This window comes from Rhodotorula paludigena (genome assembly GCF_050403205.1).
Source record: "Rhodotorula paludigena JCM10292 DNA, Rt_paludigena_JCM10292v1_ctg13, whole genome shotgun sequence".
In the NCBI taxonomy this organism is placed as follows: domain Eukaryota; kingdom Fungi; phylum Basidiomycota; class Microbotryomycetes; order Sporidiobolales; family Sporidiobolaceae; genus Rhodotorula; species Rhodotorula paludigena.
This window is the reverse complement of record NW_027481445.1, coordinates 228,613-251,934: the sequence shown is the minus strand read 5'-3', so window position 1 is coordinate 251,934 and position 23,322 is coordinate 228,613. Positions and strand designations below refer to the sequence as shown.

Below are 23,322 nucleotides of genomic sequence, written 5' to 3'. Positions count from 1 at the left end.
GCAGAGCTTCCTTTGAGGCACAGAGAGGGAGCAGCAGATGTACGATAACATCACGACACGGAAGCGGCGCTATCCGTTTACCACCCGCCAAACTCGTCGTCGCTCTCGTCCTCGTCGCTTCCTTCTCCTGCCCGCACCCATGCCCCGCTGCTCCGTCCCCGCGCCCTCCTTCCCTGGCCACTCCCGCCCGACGCCAGCGCAGCAGCAGGCGCAGGCGTCGCTGTCGCAGCGCGCCGCGGCGTCTTGATCGGCGAGCTGAGGAGCAGCGGATCGTCCACCTCGAGCTCGTCGGGCGAGTCGTCCGCTGCGGCCGTTGCCGCGCGTGGCAGGATCTGCGACGGCCGCGGTGCCGGACGCGCGCGCTTGCGCGCTGCGGCGGGCGAAGGACACGCCGAGCGTGGCGAGGACTTGGTCGCGGCATCGGACGCCGACGAGGACGACGAGGCGGAAGACGAGCGGCCGCGCGCCGTGTGCGGCGATTGCGCTGGCTGCGCCCGCCTTGACAGCGGTGGCGTGCTCAGCCCCGTCGGGCGCACATCCAATTCTGCCCCTGACTCCTTCCGTAGCTCGTCCCGCTCGTCCACTTTGCGCGCCCGGCTCTTCCCCTTCGCATCGCTCGGCGCCGCCGCTCGGGCAGTACCGCCGCTCGTCGGCAAATTCTTCCGTGGCAAATGCGGCTTGATGTCGAGTACGAGCTCGAAGGAGTGTCGCCTCGGGCCGGGCGAAGTCTGCGAGATGGCGCGTTGCGGCACCACAGCGGGTGCGGCAGGAGCAGCCGCACTGACGGCAGTTGACATGTGCTTGGGCACGAAGGGCGGAGGAGTCGGTGTTGGGGTCGGGTGCTGGTAGGGCTGGGCGTGCTCGAGGCGGGAAGGCCCTGCGCCCGAGACGTGCTGCTCGCGGACTGTCGTTGACAAGCCGAGCTCGGGCGAGATGGCACGCTGGCGCGACTGCGGCGCAGGGGAAGGCGACGGCGATGGGGAGGGCGCGGGCGAGGGTGAGGGGCTGGGTGAAGGAGATGCGACGGTGATGACCTCGCGAAGCGGCGACGATGACAAAGGCTGCGCGGTGCGAACGAATGAGACTCGAGTGGACGGTGCGCGGTCATCTCAGGACGCACCGGACGCAAACTTTGAGTGTGAGCGACCGGCGGTTGGGACGCCTTGCGGACCGTGAACGATGCCGGCGACTTCGGTACGAGCTTCTGACGCGGCGCAGGCGGCGCCGACTTGGGCGGCGGAGGAGCCGAGATTGCACGCGAGGCGGGCGTGCTGCGCTTGGCGGGCGAGACGGAGTGGCTCCGTTTCTGCAGGGCGTACGCGCAAGGGGTCTCGAGCGATTTGCAAGGGCCACAGGCGGGCTGAGTCCCATCGCAGCGACGCTTGCGCTTGCGGCAAACGAGACAGGCCTGCATGGAGCAAGTGTCAGAGGGGCTCGCCATACGTTGAATCTGTCGATAGGGAACGTACAGCGCCGTGAGCGAGATTCGGCTTGAGCGGCGACGAGTCGAGCTTCATCGGCGTCGACCTTGTTGACGGCACTTTAGGCGGTGCACTGAGCCGGAAAGCCATCGACGCAGAAGGTGACGGGTTGCACCTCGAGGTCGGAGGCGTTGCGAGGGCGACATTCTTCATGCCGTGACGGATGGCGGCCGTAGTCGAAGGTGCCGAGCGGGACGGCGAACGCCTCTCGCGGGTCGGCGTGACGACATCGACCTCGAGTGGAGAAGACATCGACCTCCGCAGGGCGGGCGACGAGTCGCCTGCCTCGGCGAAGAAGTCGAGTTCGTCGACATCGTCCTCGTCCTCCGTTACCTCCTCGATGGTCGGCGGTTTGGCGACCGTCCGAGACCCGCGGGCGGAGGCGGGACTGAGACCAGTAGCAAAGACGTCCTCTTCGTCTCGGCCAAGCCCTCCGCTGTGCGACCCCCGCGCGCGCGCCTCCTGCTCCCAGAAGTCGCGCAGCTGGTCGCGCTGCTCCTCTACGCGGCGCCGCTCTTCGCGGTACAGCAGCGAGGGAAGCGACGGCAGCTCGTCCATGTCGCCGAGCTCGTCGTCCGACTCGTCGTCCAAGTCGCCCGCGCGGCCGTCGTCTCGCCCGCTCGGCTCGTCCTCGACCTCTTCCTCGTCCTCGCTCCACTCGCCCTCCTCGCCCTCTCCGACGCCCGTGTCCGGCCCGACGATGATGTCGTCGAGCATGTGCGAGTACCCGCCGAGCGAGAACGCGCCCGCGCGGGTGCGGCGCAGGACGCCGCGGTCCTCGACAATCTCCATCGTCCCGAGGTCGATGATGTCGTCTTCCTCGACGGGGATCGCGCGCGTGCGGCCTGCTTCGCGGTGCCGCCTCGGAGTCGGGAAGGCGGGTGCGGCAGAGGCAGAGCGGGAGAAGGGAGAGGAAGCGGCGGGAGGACCGGCATGCGGCGTAGAGTGTCGGCGGAGAATGTCGTCCCAGGCGTCGCGCAAGCGGATAGTCGACGAGTGCAAGCGCGACTGGAGCTGCGGATCGACCGGCTCGGCCGTGTACGAGCGCGGAGAGCGAGTCGAAGCAGCCGAAGACGAGCTGCAGGTTGAGCCAAGTGGGGTCAGCTCTCTCTCCCTCGCTCGAGGCGGAACGAGACGCGCACCCATGGTAGCTCTGCGGCTTGTGTGGCCTCTCGCGCGCGCTTGACGGCCCGGCATGCGCGAGCGGGACCGAATCGACGCGTCGCTTCTTTGTTGGCGACGGCGACTCGCTCCAGGTGTGCGAGCTCGACGGGTGCGCCGAGTGTGCCCGGGGCGCGCCGTGAGCGTGTGTGGGCATTCTGCCGCGCTCAGTGCATGCGGGAGGTGCGAGAAAAGCAGTGTCGACGCTGGATTGGAGAGGGCGGGAAGTCGCGCGCGGGTGCACGCGTTCAGGGCGAGGAGGCGCGCTCGTGCGGGGTTGCTCGGTCCCAGTGGAGCACAACTACGGGCAGCAAAAGAATGGGTTTCACCCGGCGAGGCAGCGGGAGCGGCTTCTTCAAGAGAGGCCCTCACCAAAGCGCCGTCCTCTAGCCGACAAGAACTGCTGGCCAGGCCACTGCATTTGCCCAGTTGACCTGACTGTGCAGGGGCCTATTCAACGAGACTCCACACCGTCGGCTTGCGCCGGCCGGCCGTCTCGACCAACAGTTCACCACTAGACGGCGCCTCTATTCGGCGAGCCACGCGCTGGAATCCTTATGACAGACGCCGGACAATTCCCAGGAAGAGCCCGTTGGGACAAGGGGGCAGCTGGGAAGTCGCAGTGTTGCAACGGGGGCGATGTTTACTGCGTTTTGTCTGACAGCGGGCACTACCTCTCGCGTTGCAGGAGACTGGCGCACCGTCGATGCGTCCCCACTTGCTGGCTGATGACCAGACCGGGGAGTTGCAGAAGCTCGTAAAATGGTACGTAATCACTCTACTCTGTGCTGTCGAGCGGAGAAAGAGGCTGCGTTCACGAAAACCAGGATGAGAAGGCGCTGACAGGGAGCCTCCGCTTCCGCGCCGCACGGGACAGCAGCGCTCCGAGCTCCTCACAAATCGCAGGTCAGATACAGTGGAGTAATGTGAGAGAGATTGATACTGCAACAGAAGACGACCGCAAGACTGCGCCACCTCGCCCCTCCCCTCTCCCTCTCCCTCGCCCTAAATCCTCCCCACCCCTCCTCCCCCCTCCCTCAGCCCCACCTTCATCCTATTCACCCCCTCCTCCTGCACCCCGCCGCTCAACCAGCGCGGCATCCCCCCTCCCCCTTTTCCCTCCTGGGCCGAGGCCGGGGTCGGGGTCGGGTCGATGTAGCCCTCGCGCACGAGCGCGCGCAGGCCGGCGAGGACGTGCGTGCCTGTGAGGCGGAGGTGGAAGGGAGGTTGGTGGTGCTGCTGCGAGAGGTTGGAGGGAGAGGGCTCCGAGGGAGGAGGCGAGGAGGAGGAGGGGTAGGGGAGGTGCAGCTGTGCGCGCGGGCGATTGCGAGTGGCCCGTCAGTCTTGCTCCAGACGGTCAGGTAGTGAAAGCTGAGGGGCGAACGCAAGCGCACCTCGTACTCGAGCTTGTCCAGCACCGGCAAGCTGTCCTCATCCTCCGTTCCGCCGCCCGCCTCGCCGTTGCGAGGGAGGTGGAACGCTTCTCGCGCGGCTTCGACGCGGCGGCGCTTGATTGCGCGCGTCCGCTTTGCCGTAGGAGAGGGCAGGAGAGGGACGTTCGTCAGAGGGTGGAGCGGGAGAGGGGTTGGCGCTGCGGGCGAGGGGGCAGAGGCTTCAGTCAGGCGGACTGCCGTCTCAGTGGCGGCGAGAGGTGGCACGCACGAGGAGATGCTCTCCTCCTTCTCGGCGCCGCATCGGCCCCTCCGGCGCGGCCCTGCTGGCGCGCCATCGACGCGAGCAGACACTGCCTCAGCGACGCCCAGTCGCGCCCCTCGAGGTCGACCTTGTCGAGCTCGGGCGGCGCGACGGCAGGGCTCGCGAGTGCGAGTTCGAGCGAGTGGAGCACGAGGGGCTTGAGCGCGGCGGTGAGGGAGGACGGGAGGAGGAAGAAGGGCGTGTCGGGGAAATGGAGGAGCAGGTGCGCGGGCGGGTGGGCGCTTGCCGAGGAGGAGGAGGTCGAGGAGGAAGAGGACGGGAGGAGCTGGATGCGGAGGAGCGTGACGGGGTGAGGGGACGAGAGCGTCGAGAGGTGGAGGTACTGCGGCGGCGAGGCAGGGGTGTCAGCACCGCGCTTTCGGTTTCTTTGCGTCCGCTAGACGACCCACGTGAGGATGAAAGGCACCGAACGCTTGACGAAAGCGCTGGAAGAGCTGGTTTGCAGCAGGGACTGCGCCGGATGCTGCTTGGGAAGGTCAGCAGGATGAGAGGGAGGATGTGGGGCGGCGAGACGAACCCAGGTTGGCGCGGTAGGCGGACCACGTCTTGCCTGTGCCCTTTTCCTGGAAGACTGCTCGAGGGCACGAGAGTGAGCTCGTCGCAGAGCAGCGGAGCAGAAGAACGCACGCTGAATGTCGAGTTGCGCGACCTGGGCATACGACAAGCCGTCCTTCTGGAGGTTACGGCGAGGAGTCAGTAGGCTCTACAGGGCGAGGGGAAAGGCAGGAGTGAAGAAGAGTTGCGGCCGCACCCAGTCGTCGCAGACAGCGCGGACGAGGGAGTGCTTCGAGGTCGAGGCTGGGTCGTCGATGGCCTGCTGGTAGAGCTGCTGGCGGGTGTAGAGGTCGTCGTGGTCCTGCTGTGCGGTCTCGGGGGCGGTGGCGAGGTAGGCGAGGCCAAGTTGAGCGACGGAGGCGGCGGAGAGGGGAGCGAGGAGCGGGGCCGGGGTGCGCGCCTGGACGGCCGAGGGCGCGAGTGCGTGTTTGCCCAGCATCGCGCTTGTGTGCGAGCCCGCACTCTGGCCTCTAGCGTGCGCGGGAAAGGGCAAGCGGGCGAGAGAGCGGCACCGCCTCTCCGCGCCGAACGCACTCTGGCCCGAGCCGCTCCCTCTCAAACCGTCTGCGAGCGAGCGAGTGCAGCCAGCGAGGCACACAGCGAGAGCCAGTGCCCCCCTCGAGCAGCAGCAGGCCCACCCGCTTTCCGCCATGTCGTCGTCGCTCGACCCCTCGTCGCTCCTCGTCGTCACGGCGCCCCTCGACTCGAACAACCCCACCGACCAGCTCGACGACCTCCGCACCGCCCTCGGCAGCGGCAAGCTCGGCACCGCCCACCTCGTCCACTTCCCCCAGTTCAAGGTGCGCCCCGCCCCTCCCCCCCTCCCCCGAGAGGAGCGTGCAGTGCCGCATTCCTCCCTCGACACGCAGCTGCTAGAGCCACGCAGCCTGCCTGTCGAGCTTCTTGATGTGCACCGTGGCGCCCTCGCGACTCACACTCTCGCCGCACACAGACCGGCACCCTCTCGTCCCTCCTCACCCTCTCCGAGCAGCTCGCAAAGCATGACCCGCAAGTGACCCAGTCGCTCCAGAAGACGGTCGACACCATCCGCTCCCTCACCTCGCCCACCGCCGCACCCTCGGCCGCCGCCGCATCCTCGTCGTCGTCGTCGTCCTCGGCCCCGCGCGCAGAGGACCGCTCGTCGCCGCTCGCGCACCACCTCGTCCTCGACGACGGGCGCCCCTACCTCTCGTACCTCTACCCGGAAGACGAGAGCGGCGCAGACGAGAGCGGGTGGGAGTGGAACCGCGCAAAGTACCGCGTCGACGGCCGCTCGCTCGCCGACGTCGTCGACGCGCTCCTCAAAGAGGTCGCGAGCATCGAGAACGCCCAGCGGAACAAGACCCAGGCGTACCAGGTCGTAAAGGGGCAGCTCACCCAGGCGCTCCGGAAAAAGACGTCAGTCGCGCCGCCCTCTCGGGCTGGTCCAGCTTTTGTCTGTCCCGGCGTCGTAGGCGAGGCCTAGGACACTGACGCCCAGTTTCGTGCACAGCGGCAACCTCTCGATGCGATCACTGGCAGACGTCGTCTCGGCGTCCGACTTTGCCGGGACCAACGGGTCCGAGTATCTCGAGACGATCCTCGTCGCCGTGCCAAAGTGCGTCTCCTCCTCCTGATTGCGTGTTTGATTCGCCTTGAACCGCGTATCGACGAGTAAGCGCACTCGCAGGAACTTGATCAAGGAGTGGGAGGCGTCGTACGAGCGGTTGACGCAGATGGTCGTCCCCCGATCTTCCACGTGCGTCCCGCCCTTCTCATGTCTGTCTCGCTGCTGGAACACGCAAGGCTGACTTTGAGTATTGTTGGGATTGTGTACAGCAAACTCGCGCAGGACGACGAGTTTGCGTTGTTCTCGGTGACGCTCTTCCGGCGGGTCAAGGACGAGTTTGCGCAAAAGGCGCGAGAGAAGAAGTGCGTTCCCTCCTTGTAGCTCTTCCGCCAGCCATCTCGGAGCTGACCGGGCGACGGACTGCAGGTTCATCGTGCGCGACTTTACGTACGACGAGGATGCGATCGAGCGGCAGAGGCGCGACCTCGAGGGGCTTGTCGTCGAGGAGAAGGAGCTGTGGGTGCGTTCACTATTTCATCGGCTCTCACACTTGTACTAGAAGCCGAGCACATCGCTGACTCGCCTTGCCGCTCCGCCCCCGCGTGCAGGCCGACCTCCTGCGCCTGTCGCGCATCAACTTTTCCGAGCTGTTCCAGGTCCTCGTCCACCTCAAGGTCGTGCGCGCGTACGTCGAGAGCGTGCTGCGGTACGGCCTCCCCGCCGCCTACTTTGCCGCCGTCGTCAAGGTGCGTCGCCTGCCTCCTGCTTTATCTCGCTCGTCTGCCTGCGGACCGCGGCCGCGCCAGTCTTGTGGCACCTGGCCAGGTACTGACGCACTGTGTGCGCCTCGCAGCCCGAACCGAAACAGTTCGACAAGCTCCTCTCTGCCCTCTCGTCATTCCTCGTGCCCGCCTCGGCCCGGGACAAGAAGACGGGCAAGGCGAAGCGCAGCGGCGGAAGCGGCGACGGGGGCGAGAACGACGCGGCGGCGCTCGGCGAGTACGCGACGCTGATGGAGGGCGACTACTACGAGTTTGTCGTGTTTGCGGTCGAGCGCGTCGAGCAGGAGGGCGAGGCGTGAATCATCCTCGCTCGCGCTTCTCCTTCCTCGTTCCCGTGTTTTCTTCCGTCCGGCCGTACTCTGTGTTCTTTCCTCGCTGTTTATGTAGAGCTGTCGTCTTGCAGTGCTTGTTCTTTCATTCTTTCGCTTATCGCCCGCACGAGAGACTCGAGGTTGATCGACCCGCCTCTCTTCCCTCCGTCTCGTCTCGCGCGAGGGTCCGCCCCAGGACGCCATGTCGTACTCTCCCGTGCCGGACAGCGACGACCCCGGGAGCGAGTCGATCCGCCTGCGCCCGCTGCAGAGCGGCCTGCTGCACGCCCCCACTTCGCCCGACGACCTGCGCCGCGCGCACTCGCCGTCGCCGCGGCACGTGCGGCCGCCCGGGTACGGCGACGACGCGAGCTCGAGCGACGAGGACGACGAGGAGATCCTGCAGCTCATCGAGGACGAGGATGCGCGCGCGGCGAGACGAGGACGAGGACGAGGCGAGCGAGAGGGAGGTGCAGGAGGAGTGGGAGGGCCGGCGGGGGAGGTGCACGACCTCGAGGAGGCGCTGTACAAGGAGGAGGACCTCGACTCGGCCATCTCGATCGTGCGAAAGGTGCGCCGCGTCCGCTCTTCCACCTCGACTTTGTCCGCCTCGCTGAACATGGACCTGGCTCTCTCACGCGCAGGTCGTGCCAGAGAGCGACGACCCGTCTCTGCCTGCGCTCACTGCACGCGTGCTCATCCTCGGCACGATCCTCTGCATCTTTGGCGGTCCGTCCGGCGCCTCTCGTCGTTCCCAGACGCTTCCGCTCACCGCACCGCACGCTCCGACGTCGCAGCTTCCGTCTCGCAGATCTTCTTCTTCAAGAGCAACGCGCCGTCGTTCTCGAGCTTCTTCATCATCCTCCTCAGCTACCCCCTCGGGAAACTGTCGGACCGCGTCCTGCCCGACTGGCTGAATCCGGGCCCGTTCGGCAAGAAGGAGCACATGCTCGTGAGTCTGCTGACAGACTGTGTCCCACTGCTCTGCTCGTGCTATGCATCGAGTGTGGTTGCTTGTCAGGCACTGGTCTGGCCCGTAACCTCGTCGTGCCGTTTCAAGCAAAGCTGACCGTCACCTTCTCTCGATCATCAGATCGCCATTCTCGCCGGCTCGGGCGCCAACGCTGCCTACGCGGGCGAGATTGTCGCCGTCCAGTCCCTGTACTACCACTCGGACCTCGGAACGTTTGGCGGGTTGCTCCTTCTCATCAGCACGCAGCTCATCGGGTTCGGGCTGAGCGGCATGACGTACAAGCTCCTGTGCGTTCCGTCTGCCACGTCTTTGCGTCTTACGACACATGGTGCCACGACCACACTCTCCGTCGGACGACTGCCTGACCACCGTCGTGCATCCGCAGCGTCCGTCCGACGGTCATGGTCTGGCCCTCCCAGCTCGTCACCGTCGCGCTGTACGAGACGCTGCACGGCGGTGCGAAAGAGCACCAGCAGCAGACGCGCGACCGCATGCGCTTCTTCCTCCTCGCCTTCGTCGCCATCTTTGTCTGGCAGTTCCTCCCCAGCGTCATCTTCCCGACGCTGACGAGCATCGCGACGCTGTGCATCATCGACAACTCGAGCTGGGTCATGAGGACGCTCGGGTCGGGGTACGACGGGTTCGGGTACCTCAATTTCGTGAGTATCACCTTGGAGCGAGCGCAGCAGGACTCGAGACTGAGCCTTCCTTCCTGCACAGTCACTCGACTGGTCCGTGATTGGCGGTACAGGAGGTGCGCTTGGCTCATCGTGGCTCCCGGCATCGCTTAGCGCGCAAGCATTGCTTACCGTCTGCATCTGCGACGCACACAGCGCTCTACACGCCCTTTTTTGCCCAGTGCTCCTACTTTGCCGGTCTCGCGCTCAACCTCTGGGTCGTCGTCCCCGTCCTCTACTTTCTCGTCAATTTCTGGAACGCTCAGAGCTATGACTCGCCGCTGGCGGCAGTGAGTTCCGCAATTTGCTACCTCTGGAACAACCGCTCACCTGTGCTTCTTGTGCAGCATCTGTACAATGCCACCTTCGGCGTCAGTCGGGCCGCTCTGGAAAGGCGACAGGTGCGCTGACACCGCCCTTTGCAGCGCCTCGACGTCCTCGAGATCCTGAACGACGATCTCTCGCTCAACGAAGCGCGCTACGCCGAGATCGGCCCACTGCGCCTGACGCCCTACTTTGCCATCACGTATGGCGTCTCGTTCGCCATGCTCACCAGCGCAGTGACGACTGTCGCGCTGTGGTACTCGAACGACATCCGCGCGGCGCTGTGGGCTAAGAAGGACGCTGTGGGCGACATCCACGTCGAGAGTGGGCTTGATCCCCACGCCCCTTTCTTTTTCAGGAAACTCGCGCTGACGGTCCCGTCGGAGCAGTGCTCGAGCGCAGCTACGCCCCCGTCCCGAAGATGTACTACCTCAGCATCTTTGTCGCCAACCTCGCCGCCGCCGTCGTCCTCCTCATCTTCTACCCGCTCCAACTGCCCGTCTGGGGTCTCTTCCTCGCCATGTTGATCGCTGTGGCGTTCCTGGTACCGGTTGGAGTGCGTCAATCTCTTCCCTGTTCGCCTGTGTCCATCACTTGCCGTGGACTAGCAGACTGAGCTTGTCCTTGACTTGTACAGATCATTTCAGCTATCACGTACGTCCAGAATACACCCTGTTTTTGTGTTCACGAGACTGACTGACAAGGAGCGCAGCAACACGACGCTGGGTCTGAACGGTGCGTTCCCCATCTCGAAGCCTGCAATTTGCATGCGCTCACCCTGCCTGACAAGTACAGTCATCACCGAGTTTGTCGCTGGCTGGATCTGGCCGGGAAAGCCGATCGCCAACATTGTCTTCAAGGTGTGCACCCTCTCGCGATGTGGCCGAGCGGATACTGATGCGAGATCTCCCTGCCCGTCTCTTCTTGTCAGGTCTACGGATACATGGCTATGCTACAGAGCATTGAGCTCACTTCCGACCTGAAACTCGGCTTGTGCGTAGGACCGCCGGCATTTGTCGACAACCTTCTCAACCCGCCTTTGGCGCATCGCTGACTCTGCGCAAACAGATACATGAAGGTCCCGCCTCGCGCGCTCTTCCTCTGCCAAGCCTACGGCACCGCCCTCGGCTCGGTCGTCAACTTCCTCCTCATCCAGGGTGTCATCGCCGCCAAGAGGCCCTACCTCGATGGAACGGTCGTCGACCCGACACAGCAGTGGAGCGGCCGCAAACCCGAGATCTTCTTCAGTGCAAGCGTCATCTTCGGTCGTGAGTCGTGTCACCTTACGCATCCTATCTGAAGCGGCTCTGACCCGTTAGTGGCCTCTCGTGCGCTCCCAGTGATCAGCCCGTCCAAATTTTTCACGGGCGAGTATCGGGTGTTGTACTGGGTACGTGCTGACTCTCGCAATTCGGTCAATTTGCTTGCGTATTGCATAGCTTGACGTTGTGGCTCCGACGCAGGGCTTCCTCATCGGCGCAATCCTCCCGATAATCCCGTGGATCATGTACAAGCGCACAGGCAAGAAGATCTGGAAGCAGATCAATGTCCCGCTGGTCCTGCACGGCGTGCGTTGAGCGTCGTCTTGCGGGCATGGGTGTGAATCGGAGCTGACTTCGCTCGCAATCACAGAGCATCGCCCCGCCCCAGACGCCCATGAACGTCCTGCTCCCCGGGTTCATCGTCTCGTGGCTCTCGCAGTACTGGGCTTTGCGCTACCGTCCGCGCTGGTTCGAGAAGGTGCGTGATATTGTCCTCACTTCTGGTTGCCTCAGGAACTGACGAGCCACGGCTCGGCAGTACTGCTACGTGCTTTCCTCGGCCCTCGACGCCGGCACAAGCATTCAAGCGCTCGCAGTGTACATCCTGGGCATCGGGACATTCTGGACTTGGTGGGGTAATTCGGCGGTCGATGCAGAGCACTGCACCCCTGGATCATGAGCCTTCCTCTCGCAAGTCGCAGCATTCGCATCCTCATAGACTGTTGTACTCGTTCTGTCTCTCATGCTGCATCTGTCTCGTCTGACGGCAAATGACCGCGGTCTGTGACTTGAGACGGAGTGACAATTTGGCAGAGAGCGATCTATTGAAGGGCAGGAGATTGAGCGATGAAGGCGATGAAAACGACAGAGGGAGATCCGGAGTCCGAATAGGTAGATGAAGATCTATGCACAGAGAAATGCGAAGGGCAGAAGGGAGGACGTCTAGATACGGAGGAAGGAGAGGGCCTCGAGATGCGAAACCCAGTGAATGGTGTAGGAGATCAAGACAAGGAGGAGGAAGGCTTCGAAGAGGCGGTCTGTGCGGACGGACGGTCAGAAAGCCCCGGCACTTGAGAGAATGGAAAGCGACGCACAGGCAATCATCTGCCCGTCGCCCTTGACCGGCAGAAGGGTATTGTAGGTGCCGCCTTGTGCGACAGACCCTGCCGCCAGCGGCTGAGGGGCCAGCCACGAGCTGAGCGGTCTGAGCGAAACGGAAGACTCGCGCAATGTGCCGCCCGTCCTGCGCACCGTGCGGCTGAAGGCGAGCAGCCTCTTCCGCTTCGGAGCGGAAGCAGACGCGCTCGCTTCGATGGCGTCGTCGTCGCCGGCAGGTTTCTCGCTCCCGTCCTCGCAGACGACGTCGAACTCGATGGTCGAGGTGCGCGAAAGCGTGAGGCCGTCGCTCTTGCGAGCGCGCTGAGCCCGTCGCTCGGCCTTGAGCGCCGCCAGCTCGCGATAGCCGTCGCAGAGCTGCTCCATTGCGCCCCACCACGAGCGCTTCGAGGCGGCCAGATGCGCCGCAGAGCCCATCGCGCGGCGGTGCTCGTGGTTGAGCGCGATCGAGACAAGGAGGTTACGGTAGAGGGAGACGGCGAGCGGATAGGTGGGAGACGTGGGGTCGAGGAGAGCGTGCGGGTCGGAGGGAATGACAGGGCGAGGAGTCGACGAATCGCGCTCGGCAGCAGTCGCCGGGCCGGCAACGAGGTCGTTCAGGTCGAGGAGAAGGCCTGGCACCCAGGAGGTCAACGATCTCTCCTTCTGCAATGTGAACACCAGCACATACCAGTATTGCCATGCTCAACCAGGTCGGACACGCCTTCCGCCTTCAGGCCGACGACAGGAAGGCCTGAAGCCTGCGCTTCCGACACGACCTGACCGAATGTCTCGGTACTGTGGGCCCCACAAGTCAGTGGAGCTTTTCCTGAGGCGACTCGCGAAGACTTACAAGCTCGGGAAGGCGAAGACATCGGCACTTGCATACGCCGCTGCGAGCTCCTGGCCCTTCTTGAACCCGAGGAAGAGGGCATCCAAGCCGTACTGCGCGCACATTGACTCGGCCTCGCCGCGTCCCGGTCCGTCACCAACAAAGATGAGCTGGCACGCGGGGCGGCCTGTTGCAGTGTCCGGCTCCTGCAGCCCGCGCATTGCCTCGATTAGGAGACGGAGATTCTTCTCCCACGAGACGCGGCCGACGTAGAGGATGGCCAACTTGCTGGGTGACGTGCCGGAGAAGCTCGAGATGGGCTGAGCGGTGTAAGGGGGCGGCAGGTCGAGCGGGGGCAAGTCGTCGGAGAGGGAGTTGCGGGCGTCGAAGGCTTGTACCCGTGGAGACGGACGGTCGGCATCGAGATCCTGCGGCTCGACACCCCACGCCTGGCGCAGCCCAAAGTCGCGCGCTTCCGGCCGGAAAAGGTCGACGTCGACGCCCTGAGAAGGTCAAATTCAGCACCGCGCTGCGAGTCGGACTCGGCATGGTTTTGGGCGCACCCGCGGCCACAACCGCACGTTATCGAAGCCTTGTTCGCCCAACATGCGTGCGGTAGAGGGGGACGGGCAGTAGGTGTAGTTGCACCGGCTGTGCAGGTTACGCTGCAAGGGTGCGGGCGTAAGCGTTTGCTGACTTACAGAGCGGGCAGTATCAGCACACCTGAAGACCCCACATGACGGGTGTGAGCCAAGAGAAGCCGAACAGCGTGGCGTACCTGCAGGACCCCTGCAAGTCAGTTGAGCCGATTTCAGACCAGCCACAAGAAACGCACATTGCCAGGTTGGTGTGATACGAGCTGATCAAGGGGATGTCCGGAAAGTAGAACTGAATGGCGGGGATGGTCCTGCGCGTGCCAGAGTCAGGATCGTCTCGGTGCCAGCGCGAGAGGAAAGAGACGCACTGAGCGCAGAGCCAGATCGGGTCGACAAACATGCACACGTCCGGGTCGAACTCGCGCAGCTTGCGAATGAACCGCGGGCGCAGGAAGTTGAGCCCGAGTCCGCGGTAGACGCCCATGAGCGGAATGCCCTGCGTCGAAACCACTTCCGCGCCCGCGTACGAAGTCTGCGAATGCATAAGGCTGTCAGATTTCAATTAGGTTTGCTGTTGGGTGTCAACACGTACGAGTGGCGTTGACGGTCCGAGCACGAGCGCCTCGTGCCCCTCTGCCTGCAGGTGCTCGAGCAGCATGGCCAACGTGCGGGTCACGCCGTCAATCTTGGGCAAAAAGTTCTCGGTAACGACTGCGACGCGCAGCGGGCGCTTGCTGCCGTCGTCAAAGCCGTTGTTGTGGGCGCTCGAGACTGGAACGCGCGCGCTCTCGAGCGCGTCGAGGTCTCGCCCGGATGGGCGTGAAAGCGGCGTCGGCGCGGAAGCAGTGACGCTCATCTCTGATCTGGTGTGCGGCGGCACGAACAGAGCGTGAAGATCAGCAGCAAGGACACAAACATGGCGTCGGGCTCGAGCACAGCGTGCCGCGCCAACGAAGCGGAGCGATGTGAGCCAATCAGACGTCGACGCCGCGCACGCCGTCGAGACGAACGTTCTCCTCGCATGCCGCCCGCCTCCAGCTCGCTCCTTTTGGTCTAGCTTGACTCCGTTCGGCAAGTTTGCACGAGCATGCATCACGGCAACGCAAGATTTGCGCGGGTAGGCCGGGCACAGGAAAGATGGCAGCTTCTGCGGCAAACACGCTCGTGGCGGCTCGCCCCTCTTCTTCCGAAACCTGAAATAGAATGCGGCGCAAGGATGATTGCACACAGAAGGAGTCGAAGAGGAGTGCGTTGCGAAAGTTGCGAAGAGAAAGCGAAAGAAAGCGGCACGCCGATCGAGCCCAAGTGTCTATCCTCCGATTCCTCCATTTCCCCTTTCATTCTACCGACTTGCTCGCTTAGAGCATAGCGGCGGCGAGACCGACGACGCCGAGCGCACCGGCGCCGACCGAGAGGACGAGCTGCGCGGCGCCGCTGTCGGGCGCGGCGGAGGCCGACGGCGAGCCCGACGAGGTAGTCTCCGATGACGAGCCGGCGGAGGTCGACGAGCCGCCCGAGGTCGCCGAGGGAGCGGCGGAGAGGGTTGCCGTGTTCTGCAGTGAGTAAGCCAGTCAGGATGCCTTCACGACGGGGCACGAATGCGAAGGAACGGACGACAGCCTGGGTCTCGGCAACGGAACCGGTCGCGTCGCCGTTGCTGACGGTGAAGAAGGACGCAGCGAGGAGCTGGAGGCCGGTCTCCTCGACGTACGAGTTGACGCTGTGTGAGATGGAAGGGTGAGTGCTCTGCATCCCACATTGAGCATGCCATTTTCGCATGAGCGAGCGCCACCGCAGATGTGCAAATATAACAAAGCTTCTCCTGCGCGAAAGGTAGAAAGGCGGACTTACTACCAGTGACTCGGGTTGACACCCGAGGTCGAGAGGTTCGACGGCGCCGAGAAGTCGGTCGGCTGCTCAAAGAGGAGCCACGCGTAGCGGTGCGGGCCGGTGCCCTCGATCGGGCCCGGGGCGGCGTAGTAGGTGATGACCTGGCCGTTGGAGGGCGTGAAGGTGAGGTTGTCGCCCTCGGCCGCAGCGCCATCGAGCGAGTTGGCGAGGAAGTGGCTGCGGGGCCGAGCAAGTCAGGCCCCTCTCTACTGCAGACGTCAGCTCTGGCGGCACGCACCGGTAGTTGCCCTCGGCGTCGGGGTCGCCGAGCGACGAAGCGTCCGCAAGGGCGACCGTGTAGCGCGACGACGAGTTGAACCAGCCGACAGTCGACTCGGCCGGGGTCACGTAGAGATCCGGGCCCTCCGAGACCTGGTCAACGGTGTACGAGGCGCCATTCCTGCGAGATCAGCGCGTGTCAGTGGTGGCGTCGGGGACGAAAGCGCGTTCGCGGAAGCGAGAGAAGACGAGACGCACTCAACGGCGCCGAAGGGGTAGACGACGGTGAGGACGGCCTTGGCGTCGAGCTCGATGCCGAAGCCGGCATTGCTGCGGGCCCACGGAACTCAAGTCAGCGGTTTGTCGCGCGACAAACAAATCGGACGCGTCGCCGTCGCGTCTCCTGTGCGTCGCGAGAGACAGACGCGGAGAGTGCGAGGGAGGACTGACCCGCCCTGGGAGAACCCGCTGTTCTCGTACTGCGCAGAGACGAGCGCAAGGTCTGTGGGCGAGGCGACGGCGGGGATGTCCTGGGCGCGGACGAGGCCGACGAGGGCGGCAGAGACGAGAGCAGCAGCGAGCATGGTGGCGGGTTCTACTGGAAGGAGTGCGACGGTCTCTCGCGGCTCTAGACAGCAACGAGGGGCGGGAAGAGAGGGAGCGAGGTGCGTGCTTCCTCCTCGGCAAGGCGGACTCGCAAGGATGGCGAGGCATCGAGCGATCCGTAGGGGCGTCGAGCGAAGCAGAACGGCCTCTAAGCGCGTGAATGACTGCCTTGTCGTGCTCTCCCATGCCCTCGTGTCGTAGAGCTGGAAGCGATTCTCGTCCCCTCCTCGTCCCCCTCGACGCTCGACGCTCGCTCCTCGTCCCTTTTCTCGCCTCTCGAGAAGCCGCCCAGCGGCACCTGTGAGCCCTCGCTAGCGCTTCACAGACTCGGCGGACCCACCCACCTCCCCAGACCGCTGCTGTTTCCCGCCCACCTCCCCGGTTGGCCTCCCCGGCTTCGCCCCCGGCCGCGGTCCTTCCGCAAGGGGTGTCCAGACGGCAGCTCGAGCCGCCTAGCCCAAACCTCAGCCCCTGCCAAGCCCTGACGCTGACGCCCGCCCGTTCTCTCCCTCTCCCCTCGAACCTGCGCAGAGAGACGCCCCTCTCGAGCGGACGCATACACTCGGGCGCATGTGCTTGCATCGCTTCCGAGACCGAATGAGAATCTGTTTGATGTCGTTTTATCGGCGCAAGACATCACAGGGGTGCACAAGGATTCAAGTCGTATGAAAATGGAGGAGCAAGCGTCGTTTCCGAAAGGTCTCGATTTGGTCTCGATGCTACCTCCGGTCAAGGGAGATCCTCCGACTCTTGACGACAGAACCCCGCTCCGGAGAGAGTCATCCACGACGTACTTGATTGCTTCGCCTGAGGTACCGGACGAGGACCACCTCAACAGGCGTCGACGATATGTGGCACGTGTGAAAGCCGCTGAACTCGCCGTTGCCTGGATAGGTCCGACGGGGGCTGGCCGCGAGGATTCGACACCGCCGTCGGTATCACCCTGCCGGCGGCCGTCGAAGAACAATTGAGCTTGAAACTAGCAGCAAGCAGATACAGCCAATCTGTAGCGAAGACAGACCCGCAAAGGGCCGCAACGGCGCGGTCTGAGCACGACGATGTGCGACCCAACCAATGTTTAACAGAACACGCTGTTCGGGAATGTGCACGGAATGGCGTCGGCCGCAGACGGAAGGGAGGACGGGAGCATCCGTTGCGATCCGAAGTCGCCTGGACGGCTCCGAAGCGAAGAAGACCGCTCAACACAACACGAAAGCCTGCAACAGGCTGTAACTCACAAGAATGACCAGCTCACAGCAGCGCGGGACGTGTTCAACCGCAGAACTGATGAAGCCAGGGATCACAGTTGGGAGCACAGTTCAGGCAGCGGGAAGCTGCGGCGCACGTCACAAGATTCGGAGCAGAGGCCAGACAGCCCTCTCAGGTGGGCAAGCACCCACCCGGCGGATGCGAGCGGTGTCGTCGAGGTGACACCTCGGCGTTCGCTTGCCGGTTCGAGGTCGACGCCTCCTTCGCTTCGCCAGACTGCGCAACTGAACGCCTGTAGAGGCCCAAACTCGAGCTACAAGCCTGCCAGCAGGTCCATCCGCGCTCGGTCGGCCGCGGTGCTCTCGCTCGCTCCGCACCGCCTCATCGCCTCAGCGAGGCCTCGTCGAGTCGCCATGCAGAACCAGACAGACTTGTACGAGCCCCGCACCTATGGGTACGTCTCACTTCCGCGTGCCAACCGGTCTGCGTACCTTGCAGTGTGCCACGCTGATGACATGCTTCTCCAGCGCCGCCGACTTCGTTATTGGGCTCTTCATCACGCTCGGCGCGTCCCTCTGCAACGCCCTGGGGCTCAACATCACCAAGCTCGACTACTCGCGCGCGATGAGCGTCCCTGCCGCACAACGACGACCAGACTTCCTCCGTCCGTACTGGGTCCTCGGCAACGCTTTATACATCGCGTCGCAGGTCATCGGTTCGACCCTCGCACTCGAGTTCCTCCGTGCCGAGTATGTCGCGCCGCTCGGCTCGACCTCGCTCATCTTCAACTGCATCTTCGCCTACCTCCTCGCGGGCATTCCCGTCACCCGCCTCGACCTCATCGGCACAGGCGTCATCATCACGGGCGTTGTCGGCGTCGTCGTCTTCAGCAATATCCGCAACGAGACCGACTCGATCGACGCCGAAGCGAACCTCTCGCTCGCGCTCCTCAAGGAGATCTGGGGCCGCGCCGACTGGATCGTCTACCTCACCGTCCTCGAGATCGTGACCGTCCTCCTGTGGTGGACGAGCCGGATCACGTACGAGGTGTGCATGGCGCGCATCGGCGACGAGCGCGGCGACGCCGACTCGAACGGCCTCGACGCCATGATCGCCGGCGGCGGTGGGCGCCGCATCGTCAACCCGTACGAGGGCGAGGGCTTTGTCGGCAAGGTCAAGGCTGCGCGCGACGCGTGGCACCGCCGCCAGGGCAAGGTGCGCCAGCTCGTCAAGGTGCGCATCGAGCGCTGGACCCAGTCGAGGCCGGACTCGAGCATTCGCCAGCTCGCCGCCTTCATGTGGTCGGTCATGAGCGGTCTCTTGGCGGGACAGACCCTGATCCTGGCCAAGAGTGGTGTAAAGGTTTGTCCACGTCACTCGCCGTCTCGCATGGCTGTTGCTGATGCTCAAACTCCTGCAGCTCGTCACGAGCGCGATCAACCACACCGACCCGAACGAGGCCAACCAGTTCACGCACCCGCTCTCGTGGCTCATCGTCATTCTCCTCGTCGTCTGTGCCGTCACGCAAGTCTACGCTCTCAACCTCGCGCTCAAATGCTATGATTCGACCTTTGTCGGTAGGTGGGCTCTCTTCATCTGCCTCCCAATACAGCGCTGATCCATCCTCTGCAGTTCCGGTTGTCTTTTCGACCTACACAACCAGCGGATTCATCAACTCGCTCGTTTACCTCGATCAGACTAAGACGCAAGTTGCTTCCCCTTGCTCCGGATTCGTTCGTACTGAACCTCCTTGTCCCGCAGCTACCGCACCTCGATCTTTGTCTGCATCTGGCTATCCATCGCTGTCCTCATCGCCGGTGTCGTCTGTCTCTCGCTCAAGAAGCCGCCGCGTCCGACGCGCGCAAATCGTTCCGCCTCGACCGCCTCGACCATGCCGCCTCAAAATCCGTTCGACGATCCCTCCGGCGAGGCGGCGACCGACCTTAATTCGCCGACGAAGCCGAACTTTGCCCGCTCGTATACTGGCGAAGATGTGGAAGCTGCGAGGGGTAGCGGCGCCGCGGTCGTGGAAGAGCAGCCACGGCGGAAAGGGCAGGGGTGGCTCGGGCGGCTGTTCGGCGGTCTACCCGACGCAGCAGCCGCGCCGCTCGACAATGCATCAAGTGCGCCTGCGCCAACTAGCGCACTACCCGTGCCGCAGCAGCGGCGACGGGCAGGCGACGATGGCGATTCCGTGCTCGCCAGCGAGCGCGCGAGCGAGCGCGGCGCCGAGGAGCTCGAGATGGACGAGGTGGACCAGCTCGGGCGGTACGCGCCGTCGTCTTCTGCGGCGAGCACGAAGAGCGGGCGGTACGGCGCCGGGGCCGACGACGACGATTTCGACGACGACTTTGGCGAGTTCGAGAAGGCGACGGGGGCGGTGCAGGTGCACGAGGTGGGTGAGGGACGGGATCGGCACTAATCTACAGTACCCTAGAAACTTGTAAGACTATGTCATGCGTCTTGGACGGGAAGCGTGAGAGTCGGCGTCTTCCGCGCCTCCTCCACGTTCCTTGCCGATCCGTCACTCTCTCGCCCCTGACTGTGCTCAGGAGGGACAAGCGCCACTGTGCATCTCCCCTGCATCACGTGCAAGCCGTGACTCGCCCCCTTCGGATGTCCAGCGAACCTTCTTCTCCACTTCGATCACGCTGGGCTACCTTCCCGGTATATCCGGAGCAAACGAAGGCGCTCTCTCTTGGCTTTCTGCTCTATGCTTCTCTCGCTTCACTGCTGCGATGCCTACCAAGGCGCCGCTGTCTCCTCTCATGCACGCCCTCCCGCCTCCCTTCGAGCCTCGTCCGAGCTACGTACGCTGCGCACCGAGGAGTCGTGCGAGCGCTGCAGGGGGGCGACGCTTGATCTGCTGCTTTGACGGGACGGGCAACGCTTTCGGAACCAATGTGCGTGTCCCTCCCGCCTGCTGCTCGTCCTCCCCACATGCCGAGGCGAGGCTCCCGTCGTCCCGCTCCATCCAGCTGACCGTTCTGATCTCCCCTTGCAGATCACGAATGTCCCGACGCTCTTCTCGCTTGCATCAGAAGACCCAGACCGCCAGCTACTCTACTATCAGACGGGCATTGGCACGGCTATTGGCACGCATGAGGCCATCTGGACGCCAGGCAAGGTGTGGCAGAAGATCAGCGAGACGGTCGACGAGGGCATCGCCTGGTCGCTCGGCCAGCACATCTGCGCGGGCTATCAGTTCCTGATGAACGTGCGCTTGCCCCGTCCCTTTCGCGACACCGTCGAGCACCTGTTGACATGGTGGTTTCATTCAGCACTGGCGACCTGGCGACGAGATCTTCCTCCTTGGCTTTTCCCGCGGCGGCGAGTCCCTCTGCCATCTGTCGCATCCGCTCCGGGAGCGGCGACTGAACCCTCCTCGTGCAGCCTATACTGCGCGCGCTCTCGCCGGCATGCTGCAGCAAGTGGGTCTCCTCCCGGCCGGCAACGAAGAATCGATCCCGCTCGCGTTCAGCATCTACAAGCGCAAGGCGAATACGCCGCTGGTGCCCGAGAAGGAGACGCTCGCTGAGGGGTTCAAGCGGACCTTCTCGCGCGACGTCGAGGTCCACTTTGTCGGAGTCTGGGTGCGTCACCGTCAAAGCTGCTGCGCTCCCGGTACAGCTCGTTCACGCGCGTCTGCTTGCAGGATACGGTCGCGTCCGTCGGCGCCATCATCCCCCGCACCCTTCCTTTCGCAAACAGCAGCACATTCATCCACATCTTCCGCCAGGCGTTGGCCCTCGACGAGGGCCGCGCGCGCTACAACCCGCAGCACTGGATCCATGACCCGCCCTCGCCCGGCGCGGACCGCCCACCGACAGACGTCAAGGAAGTCTGGTTCACGGGCGCACACTCGAATGTCGGCGGCGGCGAGTTTCCCTACACTGGCGACGTCAATCCCGCCTTGTCGCACCTCTCGCTGCGCTGGATGCTGCGCGAAGCGGTTGAGGCGGGCTTTGAGGTCGATTCGAGCCGGATCGCCACGTCGCCCATCTTTGCGCCGTTCGTCGACCGCGCGCGCATGTCACTCGACGGGCCTGACGACGAGCTCGACCCGGCGCTGCGTGCCTACCTCGCCAAGGCCCGTGATGCGAACGACAGCGTCAACGAGGTCATGGCTGCGACTGTCTTCCTCGCCGCGCTCCCTTCGCCCGAAGCAACGGCGGATGCGCTTGCGCCACGTGCGAACCACCTCGGCTTCAGCCTCGAGGAGCGCTCGGCCGAGGAGAAGCGTAAGCGCGGGCTCGGCGGGCGCCTCGCAGACTGGTGGAGCCGCATGAGCAGCCGCGCCATGACGCTCTTCTGGTGGACCCTCGAGCTGTCGCCGACGATCAAGGTGCGATGGGACGCAGAAGGCAACAGACGCCACGTTGACCTCCGGTGCGCTGTTCTCGCCCCCCAGCTCGTCACGTCAGCCAGCCTGACCTGCTTCTCTCGCTTTGTGCAGCGCCAACCGCGGCCGCGGTCGCGTCCTTCCGCCCAATCCACTCTTCCACTTTTCCGTCCGCGAGCGCCTGAACGCGCGCGGCGCAGCGTCCTTCGGCGGCGGAGCGGGCAACAACGAAAACTTCCCCGAGGGCGAGCAGTATCACATCATGGCGCGGTTCAAGAAGGGGAGGGGGATGGCCGAGGTGCGGTTCGTCGAGTAGATCGAGTAGTTGAGTGAGAGGGCGTGCCTTCGCTAGTCGTCGCCTGTATGGCTGCAGTTTCCACCTCATGCTGTCCATTTTCCTCCGTTCTAGGGCTCGCGGCATCGAAGTGCAGTTGTCGTCACTCCTTTTGAGTGTAGGAGCGTCCGTTTATAGTACATATCGCGTTATTGCAATTCCTTCCAGTCTGAACACGGCAGGTGGAGAGCTCTACGCCTTGGCCTTTGCGCCAGGGCCCTCATACTTGAGGTCGCTGTCCGGGTTGAACCTGATCGAGACACTGTTGACACAATGGCGATCGTCGGTCGGGTTGTTGAAGCCTTCGCCGCGCTGCAAGAGGAGGAAGGAAGAAGAGGCGGAAAGAAGGCGGCGAAACGAAGGACGTCAGCCCGCAAATCTCGCCTTTATCTCCTTAAAAGTACACGACGTACGAAAACATGGCCCTGGTGGCCGCCACAATTGGCGCACACGATCTCGGTGCGGGTCATGCCCCACGACGAGTCCCTGTGCTCCTTGATCGCGCCGGGGATGGCGTCAAAGAAGGCGGGCCCTGCAGATCGCGGGATCAGTGGTTGTCCAAAGGCGCGCGGCCTCAGGTGAGCACATACAACCACAACCGCTCTTGAACTGCAAAACGAGTATGAGAAGGTCAATCGACGGAATGCCAAACGCCAACAGCAGTGGCAACGCACCTTCATGTCGGCCGTGTAGAGCGGAGTGCCACACCCAGCACACTCGTAGACACCCTGTGAACGCAGTGCAAGGTCAGCGATCTGCACGAAAAGCGGACAGCTCGATCGAGGGCGCCGTCCTTCGACCTCGAGAGCGCTAATGAGGCGTAGAAGTCTCTGATCGCACCTTGCTCGGGTAGTGCTTGTCGTACTCGCCAGTCCCCGCCATCTCGGTACCCTTCTCGCGCAAGATCTGTGTGCCAGGCGCATTAGCCACCTTCGCGATCGAGCCGCAACATGCGCTGATCGCTTTGCTAGAGCACCCGAGGACGGCGAACGCACGCGGAACTGCTCGGGCGAGAGCTGAGCGCGCCACTCCTGGTCCGACTTGGTGAGCGGATAGTTCGTCATGGCTGGAGGCGGAGTGTGGAAGCGCGCAGAGGCGATGTAGGCGGTTACGGCGAGGGCAGAGGTCGAAGCAAGGAGGACACGGGGTCTCGACAGCAGCGTCGTCGCGCGAGCGAGCATCAGGTGGGCGCGAGAAGAGCGAGAGGCCGAAGCTGCAGCCGATGAGCGGGGCGGCAGCGGGGTGGCGGTGCTGACAGATCGCCCAGAGTAGACAAGGCGGCGGTCACGATCCGACAGGAGTCACAATGCACTCAAAGGTGCGCTCCCTACAGATTTTGCAGCGCAATTGGAGGACGCGATGAGGAGAAAAGACGGCGTCCGGCAAAGTCCGCTCTCGCGCGCGTCAA

At 64.1% G+C, this 23,322-nt stretch overlaps 9 protein-coding genes across 9 annotated transcripts; 4 read left to right on the top strand and 5 right to left on the bottom strand.

Moving 5' to 3' along the window:
- Positions 1-77: 77 nt before the first annotated feature.
- JCM10292_002778 (uncharacterized protein) lies at positions 78-2,799 on the bottom strand (the record flags this gene model as incomplete). Its single annotated transcript, XM_076648134.1, has 4 exons — positions 78-1,061; positions 1,121-1,306; positions 1,470-2,559; positions 2,624-2,799. The coding sequence occupies 4 exons, from the start codon at positions 2,797-2,799 to the stop codon at positions 78-80; spliced, it is 2,436 nt and encodes an 811-aa protein (XP_076506357.1).
- An 848-nt stretch (positions 2,800-3,647) lies between these two features.
- Positions 3,648-5,352, bottom strand: JCM10292_002777 (uncharacterized protein; the record flags this gene model as incomplete). Its single annotated transcript, XM_076648133.1, has 7 exons — positions 3,648-3,950; positions 4,037-4,233; positions 4,305-4,680; positions 4,748-4,824; positions 4,876-4,929; positions 4,986-5,031; positions 5,110-5,352. 7 exons carry the CDS (start codon positions 5,350-5,352, stop codon positions 3,648-3,650), a joined length of 1,296 nt encoding a protein of 431 aa, XP_076506356.1.
- A 211-nt stretch (positions 5,353-5,563) lies between these two features.
- On the top strand, positions 5,564-7,543 carry VMA5 (H(+)-transporting V1 sector ATPase subunit C; the record flags this gene model as incomplete). The annotated part of the gene is made up of 8 exons (XM_076648132.1): positions 5,564-5,713; positions 5,866-6,311; positions 6,406-6,510; positions 6,583-6,651; positions 6,732-6,824; positions 6,889-6,982; positions 7,071-7,208; positions 7,316-7,543. 8 exons carry the CDS (start codon positions 5,564-5,566, stop codon positions 7,541-7,543), a joined length of 1,323 nt encoding a protein of 440 aa, XP_076506355.1.
- A 214-nt stretch (positions 7,544-7,757) lies between these two features.
- JCM10292_002775 (OPT family oligopeptide transporter) lies at positions 7,758-11,470 on the top strand (the record flags this gene model as incomplete). The annotated part of the gene is made up of 19 exons (XM_076648131.1): positions 7,758-8,126; positions 8,200-8,284; positions 8,353-8,507; positions 8,649-8,815; positions 8,914-9,187; positions 9,249-9,282; positions 9,362-9,495; positions 9,553-9,576; positions 9,631-9,853; positions 9,919-10,085; positions 10,167-10,183; positions 10,242-10,264; positions 10,325-10,389; positions 10,461-10,522; positions 10,598-10,797; positions 10,870-10,919; positions 10,993-11,097; positions 11,162-11,269; positions 11,330-11,470. The coding sequence occupies 19 exons, from the start codon at positions 7,758-7,760 to the stop codon at positions 11,468-11,470; spliced, it is 2,403 nt and encodes an 800-aa protein (XP_076506354.1).
- Positions 11,471-11,733: 263 nt separating this feature from the next.
- Positions 11,734-14,170, bottom strand: JCM10292_002774 (glycosyltransferase family 4 protein; the record flags this gene model as incomplete). The annotated part of the gene is made up of 9 exons (XM_076648130.1): positions 11,734-11,828; positions 11,886-12,521; positions 12,578-12,684; positions 12,740-13,221; positions 13,282-13,383; positions 13,442-13,496; positions 13,554-13,625; positions 13,683-13,846; positions 13,907-14,170. 9 exons carry the CDS (start codon positions 14,168-14,170, stop codon positions 11,734-11,736), a joined length of 1,977 nt encoding a protein of 658 aa, XP_076506353.1.
- A 502-nt stretch (positions 14,171-14,672) lies between these two features.
- Positions 14,673-16,007, bottom strand: JCM10292_002773 (YbhB/YbcL family Raf kinase inhibitor-like protein; the record flags this gene model as incomplete). The annotated part of the gene is made up of 6 exons (XM_076648129.1): positions 14,673-14,867; positions 14,929-15,034; positions 15,166-15,381; positions 15,443-15,604; positions 15,682-15,753; positions 15,874-16,007. The coding sequence occupies 6 exons, from the start codon at positions 16,005-16,007 to the stop codon at positions 14,673-14,675; spliced, it is 885 nt and encodes a 294-aa protein (XP_076506352.1).
- Positions 16,008-17,651: 1,644 nt separating this feature from the next.
- On the top strand, positions 17,652-19,660 carry JCM10292_002772 (uncharacterized protein; the record flags this gene model as incomplete). The annotated part of the gene is made up of 5 exons (XM_076648128.1): positions 17,652-17,692; positions 17,766-18,600; positions 18,659-18,815; positions 18,871-18,943; positions 19,000-19,660. The coding sequence occupies 5 exons, from the start codon at positions 17,652-17,654 to the stop codon at positions 19,658-19,660; spliced, it is 1,767 nt and encodes a 588-aa protein (XP_076506351.1).
- A 346-nt stretch (positions 19,661-20,006) lies between these two features.
- JCM10292_002771 (T6SS phospholipase effector Tle1-like catalytic domain-containing protein) lies at positions 20,007-21,896 on the top strand (the record flags this gene model as incomplete). Its single annotated transcript, XM_076648127.1, has 6 exons — positions 20,007-20,141; positions 20,243-20,455; positions 20,520-20,568; positions 20,632-20,831; positions 20,894-21,627; positions 21,695-21,896. The coding sequence occupies 6 exons, from the start codon at positions 20,007-20,009 to the stop codon at positions 21,894-21,896; spliced, it is 1,533 nt and encodes a 510-aa protein (XP_076506350.1).
- A 210-nt stretch (positions 21,897-22,106) lies between these two features.
- Positions 22,107-22,978, bottom strand: MXR2 (peptide-methionine (R)-S-oxide reductase; the record flags this gene model as incomplete). The annotated part of the gene is made up of 6 exons (XM_076648126.1): positions 22,107-22,226; positions 22,328-22,446; positions 22,505-22,523; positions 22,589-22,642; positions 22,755-22,820; positions 22,910-22,978. 6 exons carry the CDS (start codon positions 22,976-22,978, stop codon positions 22,107-22,109), a joined length of 447 nt encoding a protein of 148 aa, XP_076506349.1.
- Between the last annotated feature and the right edge of the window lie 344 nt (positions 22,979-23,322).